General features: G+C 39.4%; 1 protein-coding gene across 1 annotated transcript in view; it reads left to right on the forward strand.

Moving 5' to 3' along the window:
• The window catches only part of LOC119901860 (dynein heavy chain 8, axonemal-like), a 44,348-nt gene that overhangs the window by 10,731 nt on the left and 10,966 nt on the right, over positions 1-22,651 (forward strand). Inside the window, exons 20-62 of the mRNA XM_038717588.1 lie at positions 182-298; positions 609-725; positions 1,251-1,389; positions 1,506-1,612; positions 1,701-1,807; positions 1,877-1,943; positions 2,067-2,190; positions 3,841-4,013; positions 4,115-4,241; positions 7,596-7,831; positions 8,190-8,294; positions 8,398-8,511; positions 8,609-8,671; positions 9,330-9,430; positions 9,561-9,698; positions 9,846-10,086; positions 11,605-11,804; positions 12,015-12,168; positions 12,256-12,419; positions 12,844-12,946; positions 13,119-13,223; positions 13,565-13,726; positions 14,229-14,453; positions 14,561-14,733; positions 14,827-15,005; positions 15,084-15,271; positions 15,372-15,458; positions 15,543-15,650; positions 15,732-15,866; positions 15,969-16,130; positions 18,096-18,342; positions 18,609-18,850; positions 18,973-19,113; positions 19,212-19,443; positions 19,554-19,696; positions 19,806-19,940; positions 20,026-20,148; positions 20,230-20,443; positions 20,532-20,641; positions 20,729-20,892; positions 20,979-21,171; positions 21,243-21,365; positions 21,453-21,583. Coding sequence (XP_038573516.1) covers positions 182-298; positions 609-725; positions 1,251-1,389; positions 1,506-1,612; positions 1,701-1,807; positions 1,877-1,943; positions 2,067-2,190; positions 3,841-4,013; positions 4,115-4,241; positions 7,596-7,831; positions 8,190-8,294; positions 8,398-8,511; positions 8,609-8,671; positions 9,330-9,430; positions 9,561-9,698; positions 9,846-10,086; positions 11,605-11,804; positions 12,015-12,168; positions 12,256-12,419; positions 12,844-12,946; positions 13,119-13,223; positions 13,565-13,726; positions 14,229-14,453; positions 14,561-14,733; positions 14,827-15,005; positions 15,084-15,271; positions 15,372-15,458; positions 15,543-15,650; positions 15,732-15,866; positions 15,969-16,130; positions 18,096-18,342; positions 18,609-18,850; positions 18,973-19,113; positions 19,212-19,443; positions 19,554-19,696; positions 19,806-19,940; positions 20,026-20,148; positions 20,230-20,443; positions 20,532-20,641; positions 20,729-20,892; positions 20,979-21,171; positions 21,243-21,365; positions 21,453-21,583 — 6,419 coding nt within the window. The remainder of the gene's footprint in view (positions 1-181; positions 299-608; positions 726-1,250; positions 1,390-1,505; positions 1,613-1,700; positions 1,808-1,876; positions 1,944-2,066; positions 2,191-3,840; positions 4,014-4,114; positions 4,242-7,595; positions 7,832-8,189; positions 8,295-8,397; positions 8,512-8,608; positions 8,672-9,329; positions 9,431-9,560; positions 9,699-9,845; positions 10,087-11,604; positions 11,805-12,014; positions 12,169-12,255; positions 12,420-12,843; positions 12,947-13,118; positions 13,224-13,564; positions 13,727-14,228; positions 14,454-14,560; positions 14,734-14,826; positions 15,006-15,083; positions 15,272-15,371; positions 15,459-15,542; positions 15,651-15,731; positions 15,867-15,968; positions 16,131-18,095; positions 18,343-18,608; positions 18,851-18,972; positions 19,114-19,211; positions 19,444-19,553; positions 19,697-19,805; positions 19,941-20,025; positions 20,149-20,229; positions 20,444-20,531; positions 20,642-20,728; positions 20,893-20,978; positions 21,172-21,242; positions 21,366-21,452; positions 21,584-22,651) is intronic.

The raw sequence follows: 22,651 nt of genomic DNA on the forward strand, positions 1-22,651 counted from the left end.
ATAACAACACTTAGTGTTTCTTGCTTTGTTGCTTAACAAAAAAAAAAACACTTCTGTGGGAAAAGGTATGGAACCATATTTTATTTTTCTGGCTTTTGTGTAAAAAAGTTACTATATCTTAATTTGTCATTGCTTCCAGATTTGATCATTTTTAGCTATTATGTTTTTGGTAAATTACAAGGTGGAATCTGTGCTTCGTCATGGATCAGTGCTGCTCACCTGGTCATCCTTCCTCCTGGACAAGTTCTTCCAAAATGTTGACACTGCTTTGTTTGAGCTCAAACTTCTTGTGAAGAAGGTATGTTACTGACGAAATCACTGAGCAAATTATTAGCTGTCTTTCCTTTTAAGATATGGATATTGCTATAATTTCAAGTATAGTTATTTACTGTTAAAAGCTGTACTAAAGATAATTAACTTCTAGAAAAAGATTATTTAAAAAATCATCAGTAGGTTTAATTGCATTTTCTGTAGAGGAATTACTTAAATGAATGGCTGTGTATCTGCCGTGTAAATTATATTAACCAGTGAGGAATCACACTTTTTACCCTTCAGGGATTCTTAAAAATACTATAGGCATGTTTCTAGATAACATTTTGTATTTTCAGGTGCAGGATATCTGTAAGATACACATTGACGATGTTCTTAAAGACATCTCAGAGACTATGCTGATTGAGCTCCCAGAAGATGCGTCTTCATTGCAGCACCTGATTTACCTTAATGAGGTATGGACTATTTCACTTTTTTTGATTGCCATCTTATTTTTATGATACTGATATCAAATGACAATGTAAAAAAAGGGGTAAAGGGGTTTTTAGTGATTTATCTTATTTCAGCTGCAGCAGGCAGCTGTTTTCAGCAGAATAAACTCTAAAAAACAGTGATTGGTGGGAGATGGTGCACATAGTGGAGCATTTAGCAGCGAAAGATCCAGACATGTCCCTCAAGAGTTTATAGAGACCAAACAGGACTCAAAATGAATTATAATGTTGCTTTGTAACTGCTGGATATGTATATAGGCAACTGTTTGCCATATCAACTTAAAAGGTGATGATATGACAGTGTTGTGTTCTAAACTTGTTTACGCTGCCCCCAAGTGGTCAGAAAACTCATGTTCAACAATTATTACTTTGGTAAAGATGAAGGTATAATTTGTAATGGGTTTTTTTGTTGGGTTTTTTTGTATTTGTTTTTTATGAATTATGTCTGGTTCTCCAATTATTATAATCAATATATATATCTTCTTTTAGAATCAATGCAAGGAGTGGGCAAAAAAATTGGACTACGAATGTAGTCGTGTCAAACAAGCAGTGAAGGAGCTGGAGAAATTGTTCAGGGACATTTATGACTCAAAAGGCACCAAGAAGACTGTCGAGGAACCTGTTTCAGGTTCTCTTTAAGTCTCAGTTTTAAGTGTTGCACACAAACTTCAGTCATACAGTACATAAAATTCTAGAAATATGTATGGGTGTGTATTTTTTTATATAACCCTTTGAACATTTTAGGACGGAAGAGTGTGACATTCTCAGGAGAGAGCCAAAAGCCCCCTAATGAAAATGAGGGAATTAATTTAGAAGGACCAGACCGAGATAAAGCAATCAAATTTGAAAAGGTGTGTTTGCTTATCAACACAAAAACATTGTTCTTATAAACATTATACCAACATGTGTTAATTCTTCTAATAAAAATCTTGATTTCAGGAGTTTAAGAAGCTTTATGAATACTTCAGTGCAAGGGTATTAGATGCACTGGTCAAAACAACCAAGTTATCTCTGGAGACCATGAAAAGGAGAATTTGTGGCACTAAGTAAGTATTAATGTGTTTGTTATTATGTAAGTAAAAGGCCAATTTCTAAAATGATATGATCTCTTATAGTCCGACATCAAAGTCTAAGACGGTCTCACTAATAAAATCTGAAGTCCAGCTGGTTAGACCAAACGTGGTGAGTTTCTTCTATTCACTGGCGAACTAGTTACCTTGTAGGAAAGAGGGATTATCTGGAATTCCTCGTCAAACTTGTTAAACAGAACATTTAGTCTCTCTGTCGGATATTTGTTGTCATCAGGTAATGATTCCCACTGAAGATGAGAGCCAACAGGCCATAAATCAACTAATTGACTTGGTGTTGGACGTTAGCAAGGGCATTGCATGGTCATGGGAATACAGTCACGATAGCACTAAAATCAAAGGTAAGTCATTGTTAGCATGCACATTGATGGAAAAAAAACCTGACAGACAAGTTGACAGGAATGTAATAGTTAATAAAGTTGTTAATTTGTAAATGTCTTTGTTTTAACAAATGCAAAAAGTTAAACAACTAAAATGAAATAATAAAATAATAATAATTAAACAAAACAAAACAAATATAACCCACCCACCGTCTGGATCCAGAACTGCATATCTCAGTCACATATTAAATCTGAAAACCACAGAGGATAGCTAAGAGTCAATGCCAAGCCTCTATTGCTGACTCTTTTGCTCCGTGGACTCTAGCTGTCGACAACTCCAAATAGGCAATATCCAAATATGTTTAGACCCAAGCTCGAAAAGAGAGTGAATGTGGAGGTTTCCAACATTTGGCAACTAGTTTTTTTGCAGCCGCAAGTCCAGCCAACAATGCTCTTTTATCCAGTGGCAAACCCAGCCTTGATAAATCATTAAAAAGGAGTGTTGCAGGCAATCTAATCTCAAACAACTTAGAGAGGTTAGAGGCAACCATCTTCAAAAATTTGGCCACTGGGGTACACTCCCAAAACATGAAAAAACTGCTAGTCACTTTGGAGGAACAGATAATACACGTAGGATCATTAATAACTTTCATCAAATGAAGCTTGGGAGTTAGATATACCCATATATACCCTGTGTATGTAATTATAATGTATTTGCTCAGGGTTTCTGGATGCCCAGACTGATCCACACTTAATGCCAGTTGCCAGTCAAATGTAGGTTCCAAACCTGGAACATCTCTCCTCCACACCGTGTCCAATGCCAGAGGTCTATAAGCGTGCCGCAGTAAGAACCAGTAGAGCCTCGATGCAAAATCCCTTGTGCTCCCAGCAGCGTGAAACAAATTACGAAGTGGATGTGGTGTGAGAGGACCCTGTAAAGGGACACCATTGCTTTTTAAAGTCGATCTCAGCTGCAAATAAAAGAAAAAGGAAGTGTGTGGTATACTATGCTTAATACATATATTCTGAAAAGTAAGTAAACCCTCTTCCCCATAAATATCACAGTGTCAGTGTGCAGATGTTTCTTATTTCCCAATCAGTAAATCAAATATAACGATCGCCAATCAACAATCTGTCATTGTTAAATATTGGGGAGTATGGGTCCAACAGAAGAGCAACCAGCAAATTTGTCCACCCTCCTCCAAATCAATAGCAAATATGAAATCATAGGATCAAATGTCAGACGACAGTGATGGGGTGAGATTTTAGAATGCAGAATGTTAGTAGAAGAGTATGAGCTATCATCTGCGCCTCCAGAGCTCGCCAAGACACCTGAGCATCAGATTGAGTGTGAAGGCCCACTCTTGAAGTTTGAAATTCGGGAGAGATAGGCCACCAGCTTGCCTTTCTCGCTGCATAGTAGTGAGCTTAATGCAGGATCGTTTGCCACACCACAGAAATTTAGTTACTGCTGACTGTGATTTGCTCCAATATTGAGGGGCGTGGGAAGGGGGAGCATCAAACTGACAACGGTCTGTATTAATTGAAGTTGTATACAACTCTTAAAAAAACAACAACCTTTGAACCTATGTGTGAATACAGTTAAAATTGTCAAGAACAATTGTTGGTTATTTGTGTGTGTGTGTATGCCTGTTTGTGATGATCTCATAGATGGAGAAAAAGAAAATTTGCATAACAGAGTTGTTGAACACAAGGACGTCAAAAAAGTGGTGGTCATTCTGAAGTCAGAGGGCAGCTCCCTGAGAGGACAAGCGGCTGATGTCCTGCAGCAGTTCGAGCCTTTCAGAGTCCTCTGGAAAGAGGACAGGAACCGCAAAGTCAAGGTATGTTTTCTTGTGTAGGAAGTTCTTGTTGTGACTTTTAGACAATCTACATTTTCCTATAATTGTAATGATAACCTTATGATTATTTAAACCTTTCAAAGGAATTCATGGACAGCAATCCATCCTTGATCCAGATCAAATCTGAAATCCAGCGCTACGACTCAATTGAAGAAGAAATTGATGATATCAAATCCATAATTTTAATGGGGTTTACTGAATTGTCAACAGGTAAGTTCTAAGGTATTATTTTTTACCCACACTTCTTTCTTTTGGTCTTTACACACAATTTTACATTGTGTGCTGCTGGGTGAAATTCTACAAGAATGGAGAGAGATAGTTAAAGCTTTTTATCACACAGCCAGAGGAAGGAGCTAAAGCTTTAGTGTTTTCCCACTATTGTTGTTGGAAGCAGATATGTCAAAGAACTAGAAGCAAATACTAAGACATGAACTAAGGCACAGGACTACGAACTAGGACACAGAGCTGAGATGCAGGGCTAAACCTAAGAGTAAACTTAAAGATGCGGATAAATAATATAATACACAAGGCTACACAGAGAACACAAGACCAGGAACCGAACCTCATAACAGGAAACATGGAACAACTGACTAACAGAATAAAGTAGGGAACAGAGACGGAACCAACTGGGAAACAAGACAACACTAAACACAGACATTAACTAGGTTACACTAGACAACAGACAGAACCCTAAAACACAACAAACCAAAATAACAGATAATCAACTGACCAAAAACTCACAGAGTGCAAAACTAAAACATCGCTGACAGGCAGAATGTGACACCACATACCCACTTCCTCCCACTACACAAATGAAGCCAAAATACCCTGGATGTGTTTGCTGTCATCTTGTGCTGGTGAAGTCAGTTGGAGCCGCCAAACACCCAGCCGACTCAATCGCAAGCAGGGTTCAGCTGTCCATCATGATGTGACGTCCCCTTGTTATAGCATCAAATAACTAATTTAAACAAAACTTTTCAGAAAAATGAACACTTGAACGTCCATCAGCATGATATTACCGTGGTGCTTATGACCTACACTGCAGCCAGCCACAAGTAGAGGATAGAGATGTTTTGGCTTCACTTTTGGGGAGCTGTCATAAAAATAATAATAATAATACATTTTATTTCTATTGTGCTTTTCAAGTCGTTGTAAATGAATGAAATAAACAAATAAATAAATAAAAGACCCTCAAAGACACTAAAGTACTACATTAAAAGCAGAAGTTATGTACGTTTAAAACATTAAAAACATAAATAGCATAATAGAAAATGAACAGTAGATAAAAACATGTGGTGCAGAAATACATAATAGCAAGGGGCTACCATATAAATAACAAAATAACAAACAGCAGCAGGTGTATATAACAGTTGATGTTAACAACTAGTCTAAAAAGGTGGGTTTTTATTTGAAAGAGTCCATGTCGCTGCAATCTCGGATGTGTATGGGTAAGGAGTTCCATAGGGAGGGGGCTGCAATGGTGAAAGCCCAGGTGCGGTGCTTGGTCCTGATTTGGGGTGAGAGGAGGTTACTGTCAGAGGAGCAGAGGTTGCGGGAGGGATTGTGGTGGTGGAGCAGGTCTGTGAGGTAGGCAACAACCTTGTTATGGAGGGCTTTATGTGTGAGGAGGAGGATTTTGTACTGAATGCGTTGGGGAACGGGTAGCCAGTGAAGATTCTGGAGGACGGGGGTGATATGGTCACGGCTGCCTGTGTGGGTGAGGAGGCGGGCAGCAGAGTTTTGGATATATTGAAGTTTATTCAGGGCTTTGGCAGGTGAACCATAGAGGATGCTATTGCAGTAGTCAATTCTTGATGTAATGAAGGCGTGAATCAGTGTTTCGGCAGCAGAGAAGGTGAGTGATGGGCGGAGACGTGCAATGTTTTTGAGGTGAAAGAAGGCAGTCCTGGTGACATGGTTGATGTGGTGTTCAAAAGTGAGGTTGCTGTCAATAACGACTCCAAGGTTGCGGATGTGTGGGGATGGAGACAAGGTGGAGTTGTTGATGGAAAGGCTGAAGTTGTTTTTGTGAGTGATTTGGGGCCGATGATGATCATGTCAGATTTATTCTAATTGAGTTGTAAGAATTTGGTTTGCATCCAGGTTTGTATGTCGGTGAGGCAGTTGGTCAGAGTTGCAGAGGTAACTGTTGTGATGGATTTAGTGGAGATGTAGATTTGGACGTCATCGGCGTAGCAGTGGAAGTGGAGACCATATCTACGTATGAAGTTACCGAGTGGCAGGATGTAAATGATGAACAGGAGAGGACCAAGCACCGAACCTTGGGGGGACGCCTTGTGACAAAGGAGCAGTGGAGGAGGAGCAGTTATTCATGTTGATGAACTGTTGTCTGTTTGTGAGGTAGGAGCGGAGCCAGGAGAGTGCAGTGCCAGTAATACTGGAGTAGGTTTCCAGTTGGGAGAGAAGAGTGGAGTGGTTGATGGTGTCGAAGGCTGCTGTGAGGTCGAGCGTGATTAGGATGGTGAGGTGACCGGAGTCGGCGGAGAGGAGGAGGTCATTGGTTATTTTGAGGAGGGCTGTTTCAGTGCTGTGTTGTGAGCGGAATCCAGATTGAAATGGTTCGAACAGGTTATTAGTGGTGAGGTGGGTTTGAATTTGAGCAGCGACAACACGTTCTAGGATTTTTGATAGGAAGGAGAGATTGGAGATGGGTCAGAAATTGGGCATGATGTCGGGGTTGAGACCAGGTTTCTTGAGGATGGGGGTGACAGCTGCAACTTTGAGTGTTGTGGGGACTGATCCAGATGTGAGGGAGGAATTAATGATTTTGATGATGAGAAACAAGACAGTCATGTCATCTATCTTTATATACTGTACAGTCAATGGTCTGGACCAAACTGGGGCAAATGACCAGTAGTGGACAGTAACTAAGTACATTTACTCAAGTACTCTACTTAAGTACAAATGAGAGGTATTTGTACTTTACAGGAGAATTTTATTTTCATGCCACTATATCTCAGAGGGAAATGTTGTACTTTTTACTTCATTACATTTATCTGACAGCTCCAGTTGCTAGTTACTTTACAGAGTTAGATTTTTACACACAAAATATATGAGGATCGTTTTTTAAATTCTGTTTGACAGAAACCCCTGACAAACCATGTTCTCTGTTAAAACCATACTGATAATACTTTTTACTTTTGGTTTTTAAAAGCAGGTACTTCTGTACTTTGACTCAAGTAGAAATGTATTTATTTATTAATTGAAGACCTCTACTTTTAGTGGAGTAATATTTAGCAAGGGTATCTGTACTTTTACTCAATTACAGGATTTGTGTACTTTGTCCACCATTGCAACATTTCCGCCTCTGCCACACCTGGAAAAATGTCTACAAACAAGAATCCTTTTGACCATAGAAGCAACATCCTCTTAAGAAACAGTTGATTTTATACAAAATGTCTAATGACCATCTGAGTCTTAAATAGAAGAGAATGTTGGTTTTTTTAGTAGTTACGTCATCACTTGGTTGTGCCTGGTTTGAGAACTGTATGTGTTAAAGGGAAGGAATGCAAATTCTGCACTGTAAATTGTATCTCTTTTTAGAGCCATTAAAGAAGTCCTTGACACTTGAGACCAAAACCTGGAAGAAACTGCTGTGCAAATATCTGAAGGAGGAGTACAAGAAGAAAATGATTGACACCAGCATACATACTAACAAATACCTCACAAAACTATCTCACCCTGTGGCTAATCTGGAAGATGTGCGCCACGCTATGGGGGCCCTGTCTAAGCTTCGGGATGCTGAAATACAAACTGATATGACATTGATTTCCATTGAGGTATGAATTATAACTAGGAATGTGCATGTATTTGATTGACCTGTGCAGTGCCAGATGATGTATTGCAACAAAATTTGAGCCTACGTCAGCCGGAGGACACTTTGTCTTTTTGAGCTTCTGCATTGACTCCTGTTGTGCTAATCATAGACTGTATTAAAAAAACAGTTGTGCTTGCTCATGGTGGGAATTGGGTCTCTGTAAATAATATGACAAAGTACGATCTAGACCTGCTCTAGATGAAAAGCGCTATGAGATAACAGTTGTTGTGAATTGGCACTATATAGATAAAATTGAATTGAATTGAATTCTTTGATTTCTTGAAGTTGTCAAATAACCATCTTATGATGATGTTTTACAGGAAGCCTATGAAATATTGACTAAATATGAAACAGAAGTGACCAAAAGAGAAGCAGAAGGGGTGTACAATATGAGGCATTTCTTCACAAAGCTTCAGTCTAAAGCTGTTAGTATTATCATTAGATTTATGCTTTTTTTACTTTTGGATTTTTAATGACCTTTTCTGTAACTCATATGTGATCTTGGTTTTTGATTCCTGATTTCCCCAGAGATCAGTTCAAGATGAACTAGTTCGTATGCAGCCCAAGTTCAGACAAAACCTTCTGGAGTGTGTTGCCATTTTCCAAAATGATGTTGACACTTTCATGAGAAAATATGATTTAGTAAGTTATCTGTGTATTTTTAATCTGTATCAGTTTTCAATCAATCAATCAATTAAATTTATCTATTATTCAGTTCTTGTATAATTTTGTGTTATAGGAAGGCCCCATGGTTGATGGAATAGCTCCCCAAGAAGCCAGCCGCAGGCTCCAGATTTGTCAGGTAACACAGTCAATTAACTTAATATAATTCTGTATACTGGTCAATGTTAGACTCATGAAAAGCATTTAAACAAGTAGAAAAGCTATTTACTGCATTCAGTATGTGGCACACTAAAGACATGTCAGTTTGAAATTAAGATTTAATGAAATTGGCAAAACTCGGCAATAAGCGGCCCGCTGGTCAAACTTGGTCGGTCAGCAATAATATCTGGCTTCTACTTTAATACAGATTTCACTTAAGTGTTTATGATGAAGATAGTTAGATAGACCAAAAACTAATTCTGATTTATAATCTCCTCCCTTACTGTGTCTATCAGCTACCTACACCACCTCTAAGGGCAGACGCTTTCTGATGCAGTTGTCTTTATTCTTTAAGAGTGTGTCAGCTCATATAACATCAATCCAAGGATCTTAATGCAAAATTATCAGAGGCGATAAGTGAGCAATGGATTAAAATGCTATGTAAATCTGTTCTATAAACACAAACACTTATCAGTTTCTTTTTCTTTTTAATTAATTTAATAATTAATTGTATTTGAATGTCAGTTGTAACTGGTTGATTTTCTGCAGAATAAAATACAAAAATATATTAGCATTTTACTGTTTTGAGATTATATTATTTTGTGGATTTAATACAGACCCTTTTTAATTGTACTCAGGCTAGATTTGAAGAACTGTGGAGAAATTTCAACACATATACCTCTGGGGAGCAGCTACTTGGCTTACCAATCACAGAGTATGACTGTCTACAAAAGAAAAAGTGAGTTACCACTCTACAAAAGCTTACCCTACATTACCAGAACAATGAAAGTTCAGCAATACTTATTTATGCTGTTAATCATATTAATTATTCAGACTAATAGTTGTATGATTTTCTGTGGTTACCTTAGAAAAGAGCTTGACCTGCTACAGAAACTCTATGGTCTATATGATGCAGTGATGAATAAGATTCATGGATATTATGGCATTCTTTGGACAGATGTAGATATTGAGAAAATCAATGCAGAACTTTTGGAGTTTCAGAACAGGTAATCAAAGTATTTCTACCAATTCTCATTCTCTCCCAATGTTAATACGGTATTGCTTTGAAAGTATTTAAATGTAGATTGTGAAAATGAAACTGTTGTTTGTATATTGTTTCATGAATAAACTTCAATGATTAAACCTATTTCGAGGTGCCGAAAGCTACCCAAAGGACTAAAAGACTGGCAAGCCTTCCTAGACCTGAAGAAGACGATTGATGATTTCAGTGAGTCATGCCCTCTACTTGAGATGATGGCTAACAAGTCTATGATGAGGAGACACTGGGACCGAATCACAGACCTGACTGGTCACCAATTTGAGGTGGAGTCTAAAGTCTTCACACTGCAGAACATCATGGAAGCACCTCTGTTGAAGTACAAGGATGATATTGAGGTTTGCTGGCAGTTTGAACACAGTGGTTACAACCAAGGTTATTTGATTTTTCATTAGTTTTTATTTCATTTTTACTTTTTGTTTTCAATTTCAGTTTAGTTTTAATTAGTTTTTAACGTGGGTTTGCTAGTTTAGTTTAGTTTTTAATTTTTTGAAAATGCTTAGTTTTAGTTTAGTTTTTATCAGTTTTATTAGTTTTAGTCTTTGTTGCTGCACAATGCCAAGCTCAGTTCAGTTTAAGTTCAGTCCAGTTTAGTTTTTTCACAAAACATTAAAATACAAGCTATCTAAAACTTGTACATAGGGGCCCAAACACTAAGCAAATATACATATTCGAAGTACTAGCACATTGTCTTAATAAATACTACAAATAAATGAAGAACATGCAATCTACAGTTTCATTTCTAACCCACTGTTCCATAATAAATGGAGGTGAAATACAATTTATAGACAGCTAAGAAACTGGAAGATAGTGTAGGTCCCCCTTGGAGCCACAAAAAATAAGTCCCTAGCACCCTGTATGCAAGTATGACTGGAAAACAGTTATATTAAAATCTAAACCTTTATTAATCAAAAATAGGTATTAAAACCATGTGAAACACAAAGAGATTAGGTTGGCTGAGATATCAGTGAGCCCATAAAGCACTAACTGACATGCAGTAAATATAATGACCAGCAGACCGTTAATCCAATGCAAGGGGAGCTCACAATCAAGGGGCAAGTTTATCCCACACGCAGGATGAGCACTAAGCCAGAACAACAGAACAAAACAAAACAAGGAAAAGAAAACCACCAAACTAAAAAAACACAATTCTGTACTGTTGTTGCATTCATATTATTTTGTACATATGTATAAAAGATAATAGAAAACAGACTAACTACGCAGCCGATCCATACCTGGGTCTAAGTTAGCCTACCCCTAACGTTACATGGGGGTCACCTTGTAACAGCTGTAACACCACCTGCTACACTGCAGCCGGACGCTGTCCGGGGTCAGGGCTCTCTTGACGGATAAGGCAATCATGGCAGGATAGCCACATGACACATAGCATGTCAGCTCTTCACGCGGAGGACAAAAGCATAACACACCTGCTAACCAACAGGCACCTATCAGCAAATCACCGCTTGAACTGCTGCTGCCTGTCCAGCCAGATCAACTGACCCACAACGTCAGTTTCACCGGCTTCATAACCACCCGAAATGTAGGCTAATATAGGTCCTATGAAATAAATAAATAAACGAAAACTAAGAACATTTACTCTTCCATTTTTGTTTATTTTAGTTAGTTTTTTGCAAACCTACAATACAGTTTTACTTAGTTATCTTTTTTTTGTAAAGCCTCGTTTTTATTTTATTTCAGTTAACGACAGTGTTTTTTCACATCTAGTTTTCATTATTTCGTTCGTCTTCATTAACGATAATAACCTTGGTTACAACCTGCTCTAATTTCTAGCCACAACATTTATCTTATTTTTTTGATCAACCTCCTAAGCTTCGCTTTTTGCATTTGTACTGTAGGACATTTGCATATCAGCTGTAAAGGAGAAGGACATTGAGGCTAAGCTGTCACAAGTGAAAGAAGTGTGGTCCAGCCAGACCCTGAGCTTGATGACATTTAAAGATAGAGGAGAACTGATGCTAAAAGGGGCAGATGCAGCAGAGATCCTCACCATCCTGGAGGATAGTCTGATGGTGCTGGGGTCTCTGATGAGCAACAGGTATAACAGAGCAAACACTGGCTGATAATTATTAACAAATGATGAGATTTCAAAACATTGACAGAAATCAAGATTTAACACCAAGTAAGAAAAAAACGTATTGAGGACAAAAGTATGCTACTACTTCAAAGATAAAAATAAATTATTATTTTGGCTTACACAGTGTCTTGTGCTGTCTTAAGGAACTTGTGTCATTGTCTTCCTTTAAAGATACAGTACCTTCTACAAAGCAGAGATCCAGGATTGGGTCTTCAAGCTTTCAACATCATCTGATGTCATTGAACAGTGGATAATTGTGCAAAACCTGTGGATCTATTTGGAGGCTGTGTTTGTTGGGGGTGACATCGCCAAAGATCTGCCACAGGTATAGTTAATACTTTTTACCTTTATATTACAATGCTGAGTTCTTCCTTTGTAAAACAGAAAAATACTTCCAATTTTCCCAATATAGGAAGCAAAGCGTTTTCAGAACATTGACAAATCCTGGATTACGCTCATGCAGCGAGCCCAAAAAGTCCCAAATGTGGTGGAGTGCTGTGTGGGTGATCCAACTCTGGGAGAGCTCCTACCAGATCTTCAGAAGCAGCTGGAGTTCTGTCAAAAATCTCTCGCAGGGTAAAACTTTGTCAACAACAGTGCAACAGTGGGGCTAAAACATAATTATATATGATATTCTAAGTAGTTCTGCCTTTACTAGTGCATTTTGTATAACTGTACTTTAATTTCAGCATCCCCCAAATTGCTGCTGACAGTATTATGTAAACCGAAGAGATTCAAGCAACATAGAAGTCTGGTTTGCAGCATCCTCACTGCAGATTAACTGTTTTTTTTTACTTTAATATTTTCCATTCAAGTGTCATCATCAGACTTGATTATTATTGATATCATTTTTTTCATTTCATTTTGGTTACTCCTTGCTCCTAGCAAATGCTTTGGGCCAAAAAGAAAACATTGTCCAAATTGACATAGTCCCCAGCCTTCTAGCAACAATTGATGGAGATAATGTTTACACAGGAGATGATGTGATCTCACTAAACAGGTACCTTGAGAAAAAAAGGCTCCTTTTCCCACGGTTCTTCTTTGTGTCTGATCCGGCCCTCTTGGAAATCCTCGGACAAGCCAGTGATTCTCACACAATTCAGGTTAGAACATTGACTGTCACTATAATTTATTTTTATTTACTGTGAAATGTTAAAAGGAATCGGTGTCAATGCAAAATGTTCAAGTAGTAATCTCTCATATTGACATGTTGATTTCTTGTATTTGGTTGGTAAAAATGTGGCAAACTAATTTTAAGTGCAATTATTTTTTCAGTCACATCTACTTGGAGTGTTCGACAATGTTAATGAAGTGAAGTTTCATGCAACAGAGTATGACAAGATTTTGGCTGTTATTTCACAAGAGGGAGAGAAACTACCGGTACGTAATGCGAATTGCATTTGCAGATAATATAATTCTACATCTGCAAAATTTAAATATTCCACAGAACAGCATGTGTTACTCTTAATGAAAAGCACTTTTTCACAGCTGGTCTAAATGGTGCTGATTTTAATTACATTATACAGTATATTGTTGGGTAGTTGAATCTATTACACTCATGTACGTTGTGTGTCGTGTTTTGTTTGTGAAAGCTTAATAAGATAACTTGTAACTACATAAAAATCTAAACTACCTTAAAATTGTGCTCAAATTTATGCACTTTGTTGCTTTCTTGTACTGATCATTAGTATCGTATAGTAAATATGTGTTTGTTGTTTCAGCTGGACAGTCCTGTCGTGGCACAGGGAGCAGTGGAGCTGTGGCTCGGGGAACTGTTATTACAACAGCAGGCTTCATTGCACTCCGTTATCAAAGCTTCAGATCTAGAGATCAACGATGAAGACTTTGATCTTCTCTCTTTTCTAAACAAGTTTCAAGCACAGGTCAGAAGACAGTATTGCTGTCAGTAAAAAAAATAAATAAGTTGACATTTATCATGCTAGTTGCACTATAATACCTTTTGTATTAGATAGCAGGTCAATACTAGGCTTGTACAGGGTATAATTATAAAAGGCTTATCCATGTCCTGATCAAACTACTACATAGTGATCACTTGACAGCTTAGCCTCTGTGTCTTGAATTATGGCATCATGCCTCATGAAACATCTACAAAGTTGTTCTTTTCATGCCTTCATCAGTGCCATTCAGCAGCCTAACATGGTCAGGATCCTTTTCATATTCTTAGATGCATTTTGTGGCAAATGTTTGTAAAATAACAAAAAAGAATAGTCTGAGCGGTATAAAGACGTAGTACAGGATAGCACTGCAACGAATGGGTTAGGGTTATCTTAGGTCATACTTTTAGGTTACTACTTTTAGGTTTAGGTTATAATTCACTTCATCAGATGGATCTTTTCATGCATCGTTTGGCTCTTACTTTTTTAGGTGGGGTTGCTTGGAATACAGATGCTTTGGACAAAAAATTCAGAAGAGGCACTGCAACATGCTGAAGATGACAAGGAAATCATGCCTCTTACAAAAAAGAAATTCCTAAATCTACTCAACACACTCATTAAACAAACCACCTGTGACCTGAGCAAATTTGACAGAGTCAAATATGAGACGCTCGTCACAATCCATGTTCACCAGAGTGATATATTTAATGACCTAGTAGGTTCTTTGAAAAATCCTACTCCTGTCGTGGATTCTTTTATATTATTGATTGATTGTTGTCATTTATGTAACACATTCTGACTGATATCCTACATTGTCCTCAGGTAAAAAAGCGTATAAAATCGATCAGTGACTTTGAATGGCTAAAGCAGAGCAGATTTTACTTCAAGGAGGACCTGGATAAGGTCATTGTGTCCATTACTAATGTTGACTTCATTTATCAGAATGAGTTCCTAGGCTGTACCGACCGTCTGGTCATCACCCCTCTGACTGACAGGCAAGACTAGTGGAATTTGATTGTTTTACTTAAATTTACTTTTTTGATTTAGTGTTACACAAGTTGAGTCAGACAGCTTCTTTTTATCTACAGGTGTTATATCACACTGTCCCAGGCTCTGGGCATGAGTATGGGAGGAGCCCCTGCAGGGCCAGCCGGCACTGGGAAAACTGAAACCACCAAAGACATGGGTCGCTGCCTCGGCAAGTATGTGGTGGTGTTCAACTGCTCAGACCAGATGGACTTCAGAGGACTTGGCAGGATATACAAAGGTATCTCAGGCAATGAAACAATTCATCCAGCAGTGTGGTGTACAATTTCAGTTTTCTCACACTGTGTTATTTTTTAAGGCCTTGCACAGTCAGGGTCCTGGGGCTGCTTTGATGAGTTCAACAGAATCAACCTGCCAGTGCTTTCTGTTGCTGCTCAGCAGATCTACATTGTTCTGATGGCACGCAAGAAACACAAAAGCATTTTCATCTTTACTGATGGAGACTGTGTGGATCTGAATCCAGAGTTTGGCCTTTTTATCACTATGGTAGGGTACACAAATGTACATGAATCTTATGAGAAACACCTTTAACTAGGTAGAAAACATTAGATATACAATAAACAATGTGTTGTCATTCCATGTCTAGAACCCTGGATATGCAGGTCGTCAGGAACTTCCTGAAAACTTAAAAGTGCAATTTAGGACAGTGTCTATGATGGTACCAGACCGACAGGTGAGTCATGGCTACAATAAGTAATGTTTTTCCTTTAGCTTTGGTTTTAACAGACACTCACCTCTCCACTGTTGTCTTTGGCAGATCATCATGAGAGTCAAACTAGCCAGTTGTGGATTCAATGACAATGTCATCTTAGCCCAGAAATTCTTTGTCCTTTATAAGCTGTGTGAAGAACAGCTTACAAAGCAGGTGAGAATATTGTGATCAGTGCTTATTTAGTTTTTTGAATAATTGTTGACCTACTAACACCCAACCACTGCTATTTGTTAGGTCCATTATGACTTTGGCTTGAGGAACATCCTGTCTGTGTTAAGAACACTGGGGGCCAGTAAAAGGGCACGACCTGATGACACAGAGTCCAGCACTGTCATGAGAGTGCTGCGTGACATGAATCTTTCTAAACTAGTATGACAGAAGTGTTGGCCATAAGGGATAATAAAATACATTTTGGATGTATTGCACTGTTTTTGCAGATACTGTGTATGTGAGTCATTCTGTGTGTTTCAGGTGGATGAGGATGAGCCCCTCTTCCTTAGTCTGATTAATGACCTGTTCCCTGGTATCCAGCTGGATGGCAGCACATATGTTGAACTTCAAACTGCTGTTGCCAATCAAGTTGAGCTTGCTGGTATTGTCAACCACCCACCATGGAACCTCAAGCTGATTCAGGTATCTCAAAGCGTCTTTATCTGTAACTAAGACAACGCCAATTGAGGTACAACAGGTAGTTTATTTGGTTAGCAGAGAAGGTTCAGGAAGGAAAGGATGGAGGGGTCAAGTTGGAATGGATGAAGGGATCGGGCGGGGGTTGGGGGGGTGAAGAGGTCGTGATAGCATGAAGGGGTCAAGAAAGTAGAGATGAAGGGTCAGGGGGATAGGATGAAAGAGGTTGATCTGGGTCAAGCTGCTGAGCTGGTCAAGACTCGGGATGGGGGAATGTTTTTAAGTGTCTTGCTGTATGATCTCCCTATAATAATAATGATAATAATAATAATATTGCATTACATTTATATAGCGCTTTATCATGGAAACTCAGAGCACTTCACTGTGAAGGGGGGCGGGGGGACTCACCTCAACTACCACCAATGTGTAGCACCCATCTGGGTGATGCACGGCAGCCATTTAGCGCCAGAACGCTCACCACACATCAGCTTGAGGCAGAGAGGGAGGGAAACATTGAGCCAATTACTACGGGGGATGATTAGATGGCCAGATGGTGAAAGCCAGTTTGGGAATTTTTGCCATGACACTGGAAGAACCCCCTACACTTTGCGACAAGTGCCATGGGATCTTTAATGATCACAATGAGTCAGGACCTCGGTTTAACGTCTCATCCGAAGGACAGCAGCTCCTACAGCACAGTGTCCCCATCACTGCACTGGGGCATTGGGATCTTATTATTAGGACTGCCCCCTACTAGCCCACCAACACGTCTTCCAGCAGCAACTTAGGCTGTATTCGAAACCGCCAACTATACTAGTAGTACATACTGATTTGGCCCGTATGTAGTATGTAGTATGCAGTATGCAAACAAAAGCAAAATCTGCAGTATGCCAAAAATACCCGGATGGCATACTGATTCGGGAAAAATCTCCAGTATGCATCAGACCAGTCTATCTCGCGTACTGTGTCCCATAATGCAAAGCGCTAGAACTTGGCACAGCAACCGGTCTTCTCTTTAGAGGACAACAACAAAACTTGTTTCACCATTTTCACACGCTATTTCATCAGTAAATCCACTTCTAACAAGTCTAGATTTCAAATATTAGCAGTTTTACGAAAATTGTTGGCAGATTGAAAATGTACTTGAACATTTTCAGAGTTGAGAAGCTCCGCAAATGTGGCGGGGGAAGCTAATGACCCAGCACTCAGGGTTAGCTAACGAGCCGGCCAGTCAGCTCACGGATCCCCCTGGTCCTCGTGCCAGCTCATGGAGCTCACAGCCACATAGAGCGCTGCAGCCGTAAGACCGCAGTTGTTAGCTAAATGTTCGTACCGCTGTTATTCTGTCCTTGCATTCTGAGTAATGTTGTAACATTTTAATTTAAATCAAGAGACATCTGGCTCATGATGGACAGGCTTGTGTAACATAGAAGCACTTTGATAAAAAATAAACAACAGTATTGGTATGAAAGGGGACAGTTGTCGCTTTTTTATCATCATTATTTTAAATAGACATTACTTTGTTAGTGTAATGTTACAGTTGCGGTTATAGTACTTGCTTTTTATTTGCTTTTATTTCACATAATTCTTATTTATGCACCAATATACCAAAGCAAACATCTGCTACAGATCGGCTGCAGCCTTGTTCTCCTTACATAAGAAGAAGAAGATTTTAAGTTATATTCCTGATTGTTCCGATTTTGAAAACCGGAAACTGGCTAAGCCTGGCCTAGCATACTGCAAAATAAATCAAATAACAGTTTCATACTGCATGCAGTACATACTGTGGTTGCCAGTAGTATGTAGTAGGCGGTTCCAAATACAGCCTTAGTTTTCCCAGGAGGTCTCCCATCCAGGTACAGGCCAAGCCCACACCAGCTTAGCTTCAGTCATTCAGCAGCAGCAATTTAATCTTTGTGTTTTAGTTATTTTTTGGAACATATGTTACTGACATATTACTGTCCCTATCAGCTTTATGAGGCTTCACAGGTGCGCCATGGCCTGATGACTTTGGGCCCAAGTGGAGCTGGGAAGACCACGGTCATCAACATTCTCATGCGAGCTCTGTCTGAATGTGGAACCCCGCACAGGGAGATGCGCATGAACCCCAAAGCAATCACTGCACCACAGATGTTTGGTCGTCTTGACGCAGCCACAAATGATTGGACTGATGGTATATTTTCCACTCTGTGGAGGAGGACACTTAAAGCCAAGAAAGGTTTGTAACACAAAGTTTAGGGCACATTCGAACTAATATTGCTCAGTTTATGTCACAACTTGCCTTTGAGTCTGTTTCAGTTAAAAAGAAATCTTGCATAAGCATATGATTAATAGACAGTAAATAGATTTCAGCATCAGAAGCTGGACTCAAGGCAAGGTTCATACAGTTTAGTTGTTTTTTCTGATGAAAGCAGGTTCTGTTCACTTTCTAAATAAGTATTAAACATCAAGTGATGCTTAGACCTAAAAATGTGTGCACTTCAGGGGAGTTTATATGGATTGTGTTGGATGGCCCTGTGGACGCCATATGGATTGAGAACCTCAACTCTGTGCTGGATGATAACAAAACATTGACCCTGGCTAATGGTGACCGCATCACCATGTCTCCATCATGCAAGCTGGTGTTTGAGGTGCACAACATGGATAATGCCTCCCCTGCTACTGTGTCCCGGGTGGGTATGGTCTTCATGAGCTCCTCAGCTCTCAGTTGGAAACCCATACTCCAGGTACAGTTGTTTTGTTAAATCATATTGTCAAAGGAAAGAGTGTTTGCAGAAAAGAAACTATGTTTTGTTTAGATTATTTTTACAATGAAGTGCTTAGGTGGAACATGGGCTTTATGTTGTAGGGATGGGCTCACAAGCGCAACGCAAAAGAGGCAGAAAGCATTATGAGTTTATACGACAAGATATTTGAGGACGCTTACTTATATATGAAGCAGAATCTTAAACCAAAAATGGAGCTTTTGGAGTGCAACTACATAATGCAGGTATGTATCCAGAACTGCTGAAGACAAACAGGAATTAGATGCTGGCTCCAAACTTGTTTCATGAAACAGTGAATCATCTAAATGTGATCCACCCGCAGTCTTTGAATCTGCTGGAGGGCCTCATCCCAACCAAGGAGACAGGGGGCTTGGCCTGTAGCAAACACCTTGAACGCCTCTTTGTCTTCTGCCTGATGTGGAGCGTGGGAGCCATTTTGGAGTTAGAGGATAGGGACAAACTGGAGGCTTACATCAGAGGTCATAACAGCTGCATTGATGTGCCTCAAATACAGACAGGAGAGACTATGTACGAGTACATGGTCAACCTAAACGGTACAGTCATTTTATACATTGAATACCACCTCTTTGCTATCTTTATCTGTTTTTCAAGGACTGTTTTATAGTAGGCATACCACTATATGTATGTCAATCTTCTGTTACAGGTGAATGGTGTCATTGGAATAACCATGTGGGGGAGTATGTCTATCCAACTGACCATGTGCCAGACTACGCCTCCATCCTTGTGCCAAATGTGGATAATACAAGAACCTCTTTCCTGCTGGAGACTATTGCCAAACAATACAAGGTGATTGTCTTGTCTCTTAAAATAACAGAAGTATTTTCCATTATAAAATGTAATTACTTAATTTAGCTTTAAGGTATTTCTGTTAAAGACAAATATTGTGTTTATATAGGCCGTACTGCTTATTGGTGAACAAGGGACAGCTAAGACAGTGATGATAAAAAGCTACACAAAGAAATACGATCCAGAGACAGACGTCTCCAAGTCCCTGAACTTCTCATCTGCGACAGAACCCATGATGTTTCAGGTGGAATATTTATCTTGGTCTGTATGCACGGCTTTGTACAGTTCTCTTTTTGATTGATTGATGAAAGCGTTTTTCCCCATTATAGCGAACAGTGGAAAGCTACATTGAGAAAAGAATTGGCAGCACCTATGGACCCCCAGGGGGCCGCAGGATGACGGTCTTCATTGATGATATCAACATGCCTATTGTTAATGAATGGGGAGATCAGGTATTTATATAGAAGATGTTTTTATATATTTAGTATTTCATGTTCACTCTAAGTAACTACTCTATCTGACTGTCCAACCAGATCACCAATGAGATAGTACGCCAGATGATGGAAATGAGCGGCATGTACAATCTGGACAAACCAGGAGACTTCACCACTATTGTGGACGTACAAATATTGGCTGCCATGATTCACCCTGGTGGTGGGAGAAATGACATTCCACAAAGACTGAAGAGACAGTTTACAGTCTTTAACTGCACTCTGCCGTCCAACACCTCCATTGATAAGATTTTTGGTAGCTGTCTCTAAAATTATTCATTTTCTTCTTGTACCTGTATGAAACACTTAAATTGTTTGGTTTTTTCCATGCTCTTTTTCTGCAGGTATAATTGGCTTTGGATATTTCCAACAATGCAGGGAATTTAATTCTGAGATATCAGATATGGTGAGGTGTCTTGTGTCTGCTGGGAGGATTTTATGGCAGTGGACAAAGGTAATCACATGAAGATGATGTGAATTTGATTAAAAGGGTAGATTTATTATTGAAGACATGACCTGATTTGATCATTTCACATTGAAGGTAAAAATGCTTCCTACACCCTCCAAGTTCCACTACATCTTCAATTTGAGGGACTTGTCCAGGATCTGGCAAGGGATGTTAAACATTAAGTCAGAGGAGTGTAATGATATCCCCACTCTCTTGGCTCTTTTCAAGAGTGAATGTACAAGGGTGATTGCTGACAGGTACAATGCTAACATACAGTAAAGCTATTTTTAAGTACAACACAAGTGGAAGAAAGGCAAACTGAAACAATGTTTTATATCTATAGGTTTATTTGCTCTGAGGACAGAGAGTGGTTTGAGAAGGCTCTATGTCGTGTGATTCAGGAGCATGTTGACCCCAGCCTTGTCTCAAACCTTCATCCTGAGCCATACTTTGTGGACTTCCTGCGAGATGCTCCTGAGCCCACTGGAGAAGAAGATGATGATACCTGTTTTGATGCCCCCAAAATTTATGAACTGGTATGAACTTCGTATGTATACCATTGTATGATATTTGTACTCTTCAACTAAGCAAACTAATGTTCTACCAGGTGCCAAACTTTGAGGTCTTATCAGAAAAGTTGATGATGTATCAGGCCCAGCACAATGAGATAACAAGGGGCTCCAGCCTAGATCTGGTTTTCTTCACAGATGCCATGACTCATCTTGTCAAGGTCTGACTAAAAGCCAGTCTAACAACACACATCCTGTAGAATAAGCTGTAGATCATTCTGATGTATTTGAGGTTTGCATTCCTGTAGATCTCACGAATCATTCGAACTGACAATGGTAATGCTCTGCTTGTGGGAGTGGGAGGATCAGGGAAACAGAGTTTGACCCGCCTGGCCTCATATATAGCTGGATACAGCATCTTCCAGATCACACTGACAAGGTAAAAACAAAATCATAAAACTGCTGTCAGCATTAGTGAGATAGCCTGGAAAAGGGTGACCACACACTTACAAGATAAGGTGGTAAACAAGGTGAAAACTCAATAAAGTCACTATGGCTACGTTCAGACTGCATGCCAATGTGACCCAAAACGATTTTCTCGCCCAAATGTGACTCAGATGTGATATTTTTATGACAGTGTGAACAGGCCAAGTCACATGCAATCTGATCTTTTCCAGTTCGGAATTGAGCCATTTCTATATGTGGTCAAAATCCGATACAGATTGGATCTTTTTAAATGAGACCTCAGTCTGGACACTCAGGTCGCATTTGATGCGACTTTGACGTCAGTCTAGAGCAGCTGTTGTGCTGTAGACGGAGCCGCGCTGAACGAAAAAGCTGCACAAAAAGCCACAGTTAAACATGTGGCTCTCTTCCTTCTCTACCTCGCTATCATCTGCTCACAAATTACCTTTCTTATACCTAAAATCCACCGGACCGGGGCTTTCTTCTGAGTTACGTGCATGCTACTTGTCCGAGCGGACACAGTAGGGAGAGAGGGAGTGAGTTGTGGGGCAGATGTGTTGTACAGCGCCAGAAACTAATGAAACGAACAGAAAGTTGGTAACACTTGTCATAATTCGGGAGAAATGTGACCCGTGAGAGGACAATGCAAAACGGGAGTCTCCCGCGAGTTAACTGGAGCTAACCTCTGTTGCTCCCTGTTTACTTCGGTAGTGTGCAACACCGTGCTGCTTGTGACATGGTGTTGTTCTTCTGCGCATGCGGGTCACTTTAAGGCCGCGGGCAGTTCACACTGGAATCTGATATGGGCCACATTTAAACTATAATGTGAACTGTCAAACAAAAAAAATCGGAGCGTAGTCTATGTTGTTTTGTATGTTGTAACATGTTTGCAGAAAGACTACCAATGAATATTCCTGAATATTTAAATGATAAGTCAGTGTTTTAAATTAGTTTGTAAAATAAAATATACTGATTCTAATAATTAATAAAATCTAGATGAAGTGGACTCTTATTGACCTATTTATTCTCACCGTTTTAAATT

Source organism: Micropterus salmoides, unplaced genomic scaffold (genome assembly GCF_014851395.1).
Source record: "Micropterus salmoides isolate LMB-PRFRI ecotype aquatic unplaced genomic scaffold, ASM1485139v1 Ms_hic_scaffold_14, whole genome shotgun sequence".
Lineage (NCBI taxonomy): Eukaryota > Metazoa > Chordata > Actinopteri > Centrarchiformes > Centrarchidae > Micropterus > Micropterus salmoides.